This window comes from Quercus suber, unplaced genomic scaffold, assembly GCF_002906115.3.
Source record: "Quercus suber isolate HL8 unplaced genomic scaffold, Cork oak 2.0 scaffold_20, whole genome shotgun sequence".
Taxonomy (NCBI): domain Eukaryota; kingdom Viridiplantae; phylum Streptophyta; class Magnoliopsida; order Fagales; family Fagaceae; genus Quercus; species Quercus suber.
Window position 1 is genome coordinate 1350671 of NW_027069485.1, and position 11040 is coordinate 1361710.

The 11040-nt window shown below is 35.9% G+C and overlaps 2 protein-coding genes across 3 annotated transcripts; both read left to right on the forward strand.

Annotated features, from left to right (window-relative positions):
- The first annotated feature begins 407 nt into the window (after positions 1–407).
- Positions 408–6123, forward strand: LOC111999776 (uncharacterized). Of its 2 annotated transcripts, none has more exons than XR_002881650.2 (8): positions 408–612; positions 2323–2436; positions 2546–2578; positions 2696–2809; positions 2905–3106; positions 3659–3773; positions 4119–4270; positions 5868–5984. XR_002881650.2 is itself a non-coding variant. In XM_024031888.2 (8 exons), exons 1-8 carry the CDS (start codon positions 520–522, stop codon positions 5902–5904), a joined length of 873 nt encoding a protein of 290 aa, XP_023887656.1. In that variant the 5' UTR covers positions 409–519; the 3' UTR covers positions 5905–6123. The 2 variants fall into 2 exon arrangements, 1 of the variants encoding a protein (XP_023887656.1); XM_024031888.2 differs by having other exon boundaries at positions 409–612; positions 4106–4270; positions 5868–6123.
- Positions 6124–7508: 1385 nt separating this feature from the next.
- LOC111999770 (uncharacterized) lies at positions 7509–10455 on the forward strand. The gene has a single exon (XM_024031883.2). It carries the CDS (start codon positions 7733–7735, stop codon positions 10319–10321), a length of 2589 nt encoding a protein of 862 aa, XP_023887651.1. The 5' UTR covers positions 7509–7732; the 3' UTR covers positions 10322–10455.
- Positions 10456–11040: the final 585 nt, after the last annotated feature.

Consider the following 11040-nt stretch of genomic DNA (forward strand, 5'->3'; position numbering starts at 1 on the left):
CCTATTTGGTACTCATCTCAAACTCACATTTTTATATTTTAAATAATATTATACACATTTTCATACACATTTTTACCCACACATATTTCAAAAAACTACAAATAAGATTACTCAAACAAATCTGCCAAATACCTTCTTCGTATGTTTGGATCACATCTCGCCCTATTCTCATTTCATTTCATCCAAACATACGCTAAGAGATATTTTTCTTTAATTCTCAATACTTTTCAAAAAGTTTTAAAAAAAAAAAATTCAAGAAAAGCAAACCACCCATTATCCAAAAAAAAAAAAATCTGACTATAAACTGATTTTTTTTGGTTCTCAATAGACGTGGCATCTTCCAAAACATATTTTTCCCACACGCATTATTGATTGATTCATAAAAAAACTATTAATAAATCTATTAATCTTCTTTTTCCTCCAAAAGTATCACCCACAGTGTCAGTGACCCGTGACAAAGTTAACAACTTGATCCTCCTCTAACAAATCGTCCACAGCTTTAATTTTGTTTGCACCAAAATGGAGATCCAAGCGGCCAGACGTAGAATCAACTTGATTGCAGCTCACTTCTCACCTACTGATGATATCTCTGTCACCAATGTCCTCCCAATGGTATATTTCTTGTTATATTCTCGCTTTTTAGTGTTTTGAGACTAAGTGAGACTCTGGTTAGCGATCGCTGTAATTGTTGATATGAGATTATAATTTAGCCATAATCTTGATTTGGGTTCATTTTTTTTTTTTTGGGTGTGTTTTATTTTTAGAAGTACATTAAGCAAAAGAAATCAGTTTATGCAATGTTATCTACTAGATCTATTTATCTGCTTAGAATACTTAATAGCAGATTTGAGTTTAAGGTTTATTTTGTAGACTTCATAAGTTCATCAATAGTGCTAACCATAAGTACTGTATAAGTGGTTTGGTTAATACTATGAACTCTACTCCTGTCTGCTCTAATCATAAAACATCTTATGAGTTTAAGTTTCCATTTATGGAAATTAAAAAAGAAAAGAAAAAGAGGACATCTGATGTAAGAGTAAAAATCTTGCTTTCTTCAATTTGGTTCCATTATCTAACCAAAAAAACTGCTTAATTCTTCTTTTTAAGAAGAATAGTTTTAATAAGGAACAACATATTGGGAGGTTGAACTTTTGCCCTGCAATGGAGGATTTATTATAAGAAAGATGGTTCCAAGCAGAATATTCAAGTTCTCACAGTATAAAAAGTTTATTAATAATTTTTTTTAATGTTCTCATGACTTCATCCTGCTAGAGAATTCAAACCCGATGCCTAATTTAAATAATCAATTTCAATTGTTGACGAAAGGTAACATGGTTGAAATTCTAAAAGTAACTAACATAAGAAATCAAAATTCATCTTGTTTCTTTTTGCCCACACTTAGAATTGCGCTTGGTCCAGTAGAGTATGTATTATCCATATTGAGGATCTAGTGTGAAGAGTAATTGACTTCAGACAAAAGGGGGGTCTTAGTTGCTAACTTGATGTATTTTTTCAGCTTCCTTGTGTGCTATCACACATGAGGTAGCTTTTCTGCAATAAATTACATTACTTATCAGGAAAAAAAAAGAAAAAAGAAAAAGCAGAAGGACCAGGTCTAATGCACTAGAAAGGTACAAACTAATGACAATAGATAATGGAACAAAGTAATTTTCATGATGGTTTACGAAATTGAAAATATTGCTCATGAAAGCTGATTCAATTGAGTGTAATTTAAACATCTGGAATAATGTCTGGTTTTGGCAAGAAGGTGATAATTTAAGTCTTCATACAATTCATTGTCAATTTTACACAAACGACCATGTTGCTTGTAAGGTCTTTGCCCATGAGATTCTTTAATTTTGTTATCTGACTTCACTGTAAAAGTATTTTTTGAGACTCATATTACCTTGTAGAAACAACCGGTTATGTTAAAATCCATGATGTTTGTGGATCTTGAGGACCATTGTTGAGTGCTTTTTTCCCAGCTAGTGTTGATCATCAATGTACCCATAAAAAGTGATTTTTGAACAACTCTGAGAAAGGTGAAATGTAATAAATATAGTGGTGTCATTGAGCTTTTCAGTAATTTGGAGCCCCAAGCGTCAGGTAGTCTTAATCCTTCAGATTTTCATAGGTCAGGCATGAGGATCTCTTGAGCCTTGTTGTAAACATGAATCAATTCTTTGCTTACAAACATCAATTATATTCTATCTTTTTTGCTAAAAGACATCAATTAGATTTACATTATAACATAAGTGAGTAACATTTTCTAGTTATTTCCTTACACTCAATTAACTTATCTACTCTTTTTTCCTGTCTCAGAACTGCAGTAGCAGTTTAAACTCTGTGCCCCGGAGGTGTGATAACAGGATGTTTTTTGCAAGGCAAGGATCTGTTTCTCAAGCTAATTTCATGAGGCAGGCTACCATTGAAGAGGTGTTTGTAGTTTTCTTAAATTCCATTTTGTGTAGGAAGAGCAGTTTCTTTGTTTTCCCAATCTTTGGTTACACTCACTTTATCTATCCACTCTTCTTTCTTGTCTCAGAACTGCAGTAGTGAGCAGGCTACCATTGAAGAGGTGTTTACAATTTTCTTAAATTCCATTAAGTGTATTAACTATTAAGAACAGTTTCTTTGATTTTCCCAATTTTTGGTTACACTTGCTTAATTTATCCACTCCTCTTTCTTGGTTCAGAACTGCAATAGCAGTTTAAACTCTGTGATCCAAAGGTGTGATAATAGGATGTTTTTTGCAAGGCAAGGATCTGTTTCTCAAGCTAAATTTATGAGGCAGGCTACTACTGAAGAGGTGGTTAGAATTTTCTTAGACTCCATTCTGTTCTCTTATGAATCCTCAGGTACCTGATCCTGTTATTGTTCTGTGTTTTAAAAATATTTTGCCAGATCAATCCAGCTGAGTCTGATTTGCCTCTCAAACCCTCTGGTTATAAGGGATCTTATAATGATTCTGAAGCACCATTATTCTCTAGACCCGTGAAGAAAGAACCAGACTTTGCAAATGTTGCCCAACCTGTGGTGCAAGGTTGCATGTTAGCCGTGCCTGAGCCTCCTAAGTTTGCTGGCCCAGGCAGAAGAACCAGTGGAAGTAAGAAATTTCATTTCAAGAAGAAAATACACTCCTCTGAATCTAATGGTTAATAGCTTTTTATCACTGAATGAACAAGCATCTGCCCGTTTGATTTTTAAAATTTAATCCATTTTTTCTTGTTTCTATTAAAATAAACATGTGGCATTGACTTGTAAAATATGTGATAGAGACATGGCTGTTTGCTGCTTGTTTATTTTGAAGGTAAGCAGGTTGGCAATAAGTGTTAGACTGATTTTCAGATGTGGTTTTCATACCAACTAAATTGCTAGCTCGACTATGACCTATGAAAAGAGTGCCTAGCAGTCCTTAATGTTTTAACAAGCATCTCTTTCAAATTATTTATTTATATTTTTAAAATTTTAAATTCATAGATTGGTATTCAGTAAAGTTTTCTACTTTGCACAAAACCTTAAACACCTCCTCTAATATCAAAACAGGGCAAGTAGAATTTCAATGATGAAAGCGTATGTGGTTTCTTTATTGTGGATTGGAGTTGGAGATATTTAATAGATTATTCATACTATGGAGGACCTGTTCTTTTTCATGCAGGAATTGAGTGGTCTCCCAGGATGGATGTTGCAGAATCAGGATGCAATTATGTTGTGACAGTGGAAATTCCAGGCGTCAATCGCCATGACATTAGAGTGGAGATTGATGACCAGAAGTAAGATGTATTCTGATGATTTACATTTATCTATTCACAAATATTTATTCTTATCTTAATTTTTATACAAAACTTTGGATTGGTCAAGGACAAAAAAAATAAGAATATTGATTGAATTAAATTATGAAACCTCAATTTCAAAACTTGTGCTGTTGGAGTCATTTCTCTCTACTCCTCCTTTGCAAATGATCAAATTAGCATGTGTTATATATTTGTCATGTGCCTTAATTTTTTAATACATCCATGAATTGGTTGGCCTGGTCAATCTTCATGATCAATATCTAAACTTCTGAATTTAAACATGTGATGATATGAATGCAATTTTGTGACAGATTAACTGTACAGGGTATACGCTCAACCCAGTACTGGAAAGTGTCAGGTTTTTCAAATGATTCAATCTCTGCATATCACAAACAAGAGATTTTACAAGGACCATACCAGGTAGTATGGCCGCTTCCTGCAAATGTCAACAAGGACAGTGTCTCGGCTGAATTTTTGTAAGTCACAACTTTATAACCAAGCATTCCTTCTAATTTTACGTTTCTACTTTAGTATGGACACCAAAGAAAGCTTGAGTCACAAATTTTGATTTCTATTGTATGCCTTAGTTAGCATATTGTGGAATTATTACTGGTAGTAGTGAAATGAGGAGTAGGTGTGGTGATGTGTAAATGCAGTTGTGATGGGATAAGGAACTGAAGCCTGCTTCTTTATTAGATATGAATAAAATATAGAATAATTTTCTTTAAAATTTTGAAATATTTTACCTTTTCCTATATATGAAATTTGAGAAGTTAGTACCTAGCACAGAATTAATGTGTAGATTTCTAAAAATCTTTAAAATAAATGGAATTACATTTTAACTCTCAGAAAACATTATAATCTTTAAATTTATAAATCAGTTGTGATAGGATTAAATTTAAAGGTTGTCTTATGTACAAACAAAAATGCTAAAGACTGGTGCTACTTTTTCTTGTCAAAAGCATAATTTAAACCACATTTATGAAAAGGCTAGCTATAACACTGATCAAGTGATTTTGGGTGAAAAGATATCAACAAATAAAGGAGGCAAGCCTTTTGGGGGCAGATATTTAATTTTTAAAGTGGTAGATGGTGAAGAGAGTATCAGTTACTTGTGATAACAGGTCATGATGGTCATTATGAAGCAAGCGTTTATATGGTCCATCTGAAGCCATTCATCAAATTTACTGTACACAAAAGAAACATTAAAAACAAAACAAATAAACAGATAGTTGGAAAAAATTGGATTAGAGAAGTAAAGGAGCTGGCATGATGTGCAAATGGGGATTTTTTTGGTTTGTCCAATATGATGTGATTTTTCTCATGAAACTCCTTAAAAATTCAGTGGTCAATCTGGTGATCAGCATGCAAGGATTTACTGATTTTCTTAGCCCATGGTTAAGTGCAAGGACTCCCAGTTGCTCAAGCGGTATCTTTGAATGTATCAGGTTTTTCTGCGGATGAATGATGATTCCTTAAATATTGATGCATAAACAATCTCATCTCTCAATTTACCACTTAGAAACTCAAGCTGGAAACTAAATTGCCTTCATTCCTATAAGCCAAATTTCATCACATATATACTTGAAGCCAGTTTATATTGTTCCTCAATATAGCTTAAAATGTTTGTAGAATTTTAATATTTGGGCAAAGTCATTTATATTAGTTCTTTACGTGACAACTCCATCAATTTGATGGGCTAGGTTGTGGGGGAAGTGCTACACAAATATAAATAAAAACATGTTGTATACGTACTTTCTGACTTCAGTAAGCACTTCTTGTTCTTTTATGTTAGGGTAATTATTGTTACACGCACACTTTTGCACAAAACTGTACAAACACATGAAAATTGCATTGAAATTGTGAAGTCACGAAAAATAAAGAGTATTTCTTATGTTTATGTAGTGCAAATTTCATCACGAAGTTATGCAAACCTTGATATTTTCAAACTTCAGATTTTTCAGTGTTATTATGGGGACTGTCACTGTTGTAAATTCAGATTGAGTATCTTATAATGTCATGTAATCATTATATCATACACAGTGCTAATCTTTATGATTTTTGTTGATGCAGGGATGGATTTCTACAAATTATTATTCCTAAAATATAAGATCATTGTTGAGCTGAGCTACAGAGGCATGAATATGTTTGTTTGAATGTATTGTGTGGCACTTGAAAAAACAAATCTTTCACTGTTGTAAGCAGTGTTCATCATCTTGAACATGTGTTGTATTCGTGTACCACTTCAACTCTTTGCATGGTATATTTTATAAACAGGATTACGAAAATGAAGCTCTGAATAAAGATTTTAATATAGATTATGTTTAAATTCAGCAAATTACTCTTACAGTCAGAAATTTTAATCTCCTTTAAATATCCTGACGGTGGTTTTTCTTTCTTGCTCGTGCTTGATGGTTAACTTCGCACTATTATGCATTAACCCTTTGTCCATTTGTTGTAACAAGAGTAAAATTAAAAATTTAAACAATAAGTCTAATGGCACAATAAATATACAATATATTTTGTGTTGACAGGTTGTTATTGGTGCACAACAAATATGATATTAGTGGTTATCTCATATGAAACTGAAAGCAATGCTATATCAGTAGCATTGTTGAAGTGTAAAATTCGCACTATTAGCTAAAATAATTTTATGTTGTTTGCACAGTGGGCGGCAAGCTGGGGCAATTTTGAAAATCATCTATAGATCATGGTTCATGTACTAGAGCACTGCAACTAGCAGCGCAATCATTTGAAAATTCTGATGACTAAATGAAATAAAGCAGTTTTTTTTTTTTTTTTTTGGGTGATAATTACATTATGCCGTTAACTTTGCCTATCGAACTATCTCTTTCTAAACTTTTAAACACTTTGTGTATGGAAAAATGTTAATTAAGCTATAAAGCTCTTGAAAAATTGCTAAAAATTGATTAAAAATTGAGGCATTGTTTTCAAATTTTATTTAAAAAAGGAAATTAGATAAATTAGGACCCATGTCATAAAGGAGACAAAAGTGTGGCTACAAACTTATTTGTAGTTAATAGTTATAACTTCACTCAATATTTTTTTTATTGTATGTGAATTTGTATTACATTTTCTTTTGGATAAAATTTAGTTACAAAATTTGTTGTAGTTTTAGGTTACAATCTTACTTAATAAAATAATCAGTACTATGTATTTTGAAAATCTAATTATTGAATTGTATGCTCTTTACTTTCTTAATACACATGTCAAATTTTGTGTCAATTATATATTATTTACTATATGATTTATAAATTTATATTTTTTGCATAATTTTAAACTATAAAAACTTGAAATTTAAATAATTTATTGATGATATAACTAATGATATTTAATTTTTAAAAAATTTTACAAGCATAAATGATATAAAAAAAAGATATAATCCAAATTCAATTGTGAATTTGTCAAAATTTACGTCCAATAAAAAAGATATTAAGTAAAATTATTATAATTCATCTAATTTTATAACTAAATTTTGTCATTTTCTTTTTATATCATTCACATTTAAAATTTTTTCACGACATCAAAATTTATATTTAGCTAATTAAATTTTTTTTAGCTAAATTTTGAGCTAATTAAAATGGGATAGATAAAAGGAGGGACAGTGCCAGTCCGAAGTTAGGGTGAGGTGGCAAATCAGTACGAGGAAATTCCCAATTTAATCCCATCTCACCACGAAACGAGGGGATTCAAAAGGTCACTCGGGACTCAAGTTCACTCCATTCGCATCTGCTTCTCTCTCTGAGTAACTGCGAGTGAGAGAGAGTAAGTAAAAACTCTTCGTATTACTTTATATTTTGCTAACACTCTTCGTATTACTAAAACAAAAGAAAAGAAAACCCAATTCCCATCTCTCAAACACTCAACAAAGTGACAAACACACACTAAAAGAGGAGTCTTTCATTGTTGAACCCACCATGAGCTCTCCCACTCATTCCCAACCAGAACACCACTCTCAGTCTCAAGACCCAAACAACATGACCCCTCAAAATCAAGATCAAGATCAAGATCAACAAAACCCACAATCTCAAGATCCCCAATCCCCACTAACCCTAACCCTTCAAATTGAAGACCCACAAAACCCATCTCAGGATCAAACCCCAGCAATCCAAGACGAACCAACCCCACTCTTCTCTCCCAAAACAACCGCCGCCGCCGCCGCCGAATCCCACTACCACGTCTTCTCTCGCCGAGCCCCAAAGCGAAACAAGAAGAACGCCCACAAGCGCCGAATCTCTCTCGAAAAGTCCCAGAAGAAATTCAAAGCCCTAATCGAAATCCTCAACCCAATTCCCTTTTTGCCCTCTAAAACCCTAGACTTTCCGAGCCACGAGAAGCTTCTAAGGCGCCTCGGTTTGTGGGATTTCGTTCATATTGAGTTCGATAGGTCTCTCCGCACCGACCTTCTCGCTCAGCTCATTGCTAATTACAGTTCCCAGGGTCGATGTAGTTATGTTGAGTCGGTTCGCGTTAATCTCAACCGTGCCGATCTGGCTCGGGCGTTGAGGTTGCCTTTGCCGGTGAAGAAGGGCGCCGCCGCTTCGGTGGTGGAGGTGGACTCGCTTGGGTCGGCGGAGGAGATTGGGTTTGTGGAGGATTTGGTGTCGAATTGGATTCTTTTGCACGAGGATACGTGGATGATGCCGAATGAGGTGTTGAATTGGACCAAGGTGATTAAGGAAGGGAATTTTGAGAAGGTGGATTGGGCTAGTTTGATTTGGTTTATGGTCGAGAAGGAGCTTGTGCAATCGCCAAATCTGGTTAATTGTTATTACGCCTCGCATTTGCAGCATCTCATAAGGTCGCAGCGCGAGGAGTTGCTGATGGAGGCACCTAAGGTGGAGGTGGAGGTGGAGGATGTGAAGGACGATGACGATGAAGATGAGTTATCTATGCTGAAGGAGCCCCCTAAGGTGTTGCTGGAGGCAGTGGAGGAGGTGAAGGACGATGACAATGAGTCCACGCCGCCGAAGGAGGCACCTAAGGTGGCGGTGGAGGAAGTGGAGGAGGTGAAGGGCAATGACAATGTGGAGGAAGATTTGTTGGGTAGTGCTGGAGATGTTAAGATGGCCGAGGTTGAAGATTTTCTGGTGCAGGGATCAGAGGAAGAATCTCGGGTTTGTGAATTGGAGGAGCATACAATTGAATTGAGTCTTGGGCATGATAATGCGGAGAGAGTTGAAGAGAAGGTGGAGGGAGTTGAAGAAAAGGCGGAGAAGGTTGAAGAGAAGATGGAGGTTGAGGTTGAGAATGTGAAGGAGCGGGTTGGGGATGAAGATGTTATGGATTATGAGCAATGTAGGGAGGAAAGTAAGGAGCAGGATGAGGATGTTGTGGATTTTGAGCAATGTAGGGAGGAAAGTAAGGAGCAGGAAGAGGGTGCGCAGTGGCTTTTGGATGGGAAGAGCAATTTGGGTGATTTGGGGGAACCATTTTTGAGGCCATGCAATGTGGGCGAAGTTAGGGGCTTGGTTAGTGAAGAGGAGGAGAAGAAGAGAGAAGAAGAGGAAGACGTAGAGGAAGAAGGACAAGAGGAAGAAGAGGAAGAAGAAGAAGAAGAAGAAGAAGAAGACGAAGAAGGTGAACGGGAGGTTGGTGGGTTCAATCTTTCGCCCAAGTGCAATCCGCTAGACAGTTTGGCTCCGGGGGGGAGTCTAATTCCGGATATGCACATGCCTTTTAGCTCGGGGTTGGAAATCCGTGATCATTTGGCAGGTGACTTTTTGTCGTCTAGGGATGATGGTAGGTTACTGTCTGCTGGTACGTCACTTTTTGGTAATGCCAACAAGAGGGGGATTGATCATGAGAATGATAACATTCATAACTCTTTTAATGGTGGTAATAAGAGGTTGAGGAGTGACGGGTCATGGGATGGTAAAGCAACTGACTTTGATATGTGTATGGAGCAAATACAACATTGGATGGGGAAAACTAGGACAATGTATGCAGCAAAAGAACAGGCTTGTGCCGAAGCTACTGTGAATCAACAGTTCCTATTGAGTGAGTTGCAGCAGCGAGAAACCATGATTGATCACTTGCGCACTGTTAAGTTTGAAGAGCAACAGAAGAGACAAGTGGAGGTGTACCGGCTCGAGCGTGAGCTTTTTTTGATGGGAAATCTATTAGAGGGTTATAGGAAGGCCTTGAAAGAAACGAGTAGGGCATTTTCTGAATACAGGGCACGCTGCCCGCAGCCTGAAGAGCCACTTTACAAGGATGTTCCTGGATCTGGAGGGCTTGTTTTGAGCACCATGGAGCTGGAAAAGCGACGCCTGAAGCAAGAAGAAGAAGACAGGATGAACCGTTTGGTGATTGAGAGGAAAGTTAAAGACTTTGAAGGAGGATGGGTTCGTAAATTTGAATCACATTCTGAGGCAGTTAATTTGCTTGGTAATAGGTTGCTGGATGTTGAGAATGGAGTGAAACTAGTTAAGGAGTCTTTTGCGAAACGTAGGGTTTCAGAAACATCAGAAGGGGCTCCCAATGAACCATGCACTTCTCAGTAAGTCCTCACTTTGTGCTGTCTAAATGTAAGAGTGTGGAGCAGCTCTTTTGTGTAATATAGAAGCTTCAGCTTTCTCTTCATATTTCGATGGAGATTATATTTATCCTAATCTAGTATATCTGTTGGCCTCTTGAAGTAGTATCTCTTCATGTTCATTACTGACATTTTCTTCCCAACTTGCATCAATGTATGAGCTTTATCTGCTTATCCCATGAAAACGTATGCTTGTTTGCTCTTTGCAGATAGTATCTAGATTCTGTGTATAGTCATTACTGGTTTTTTTGGAATTGATGATAAAAACAAAATGGAATAGAGACAAGAGCGCCCAACCCAAGCTCAAGTTGTTTGCAGAAAAGATTAGGTGAATGGAGTTCAACATGGAAATACTACAAAACTAGTGAGAGATAGTAATTTGTCCTTAATAAATTATATCTTTCTGTTACTTTTTCTTTCTCCTTTGGAAACACTTGGAGGAGCCAACCAGTTGCACTACAAGCTGCCTGTGGGGGTACTTCAACACTTTTAGCTATTTTCAATGCTTTTAGCTTTATACCTATGTAAACCATAGATCTTGTTATTATCTTGAGTCTTCATGTGCATCGACTTGGTCTTTTATTGTCAATGCTTTTAGCTTTTATCTATTTTCAATGGTTTTAGCTTTATACCTATGTAAACCATAGTTCTTGTTATTATCTTGAGTCTTCATATGCGTTGACTTGG

Coding starts and splice junctions, on each gene's coding strand:
- LOC111999776 (XM_024031888.2), top strand. CDS start 520: ATGGAGATCCAAGCGGCCAGACGTAGAATCAACTTGATTGCAGCTCAC. Junction 613..2,322: donor TCACCAATGTCCTCCCAATG/GTATATTTCTTG, acceptor TTCCTGTCTCAG/AACTGCAGTAGCAGTTTAAA. Junction 2,579..2,695: donor AGCAGGCTACCATTGAAGAG/GTGTTTACAATT, acceptor TTCTTGGTTCAG/AACTGCAATAGCAGTTTAAA.
- LOC111999770 (XM_024031883.2), top strand. CDS start 7,733: ATGAGCTCTCCCACTCATTCCCAACCAGAACACCACTCTCAGTCTCAA.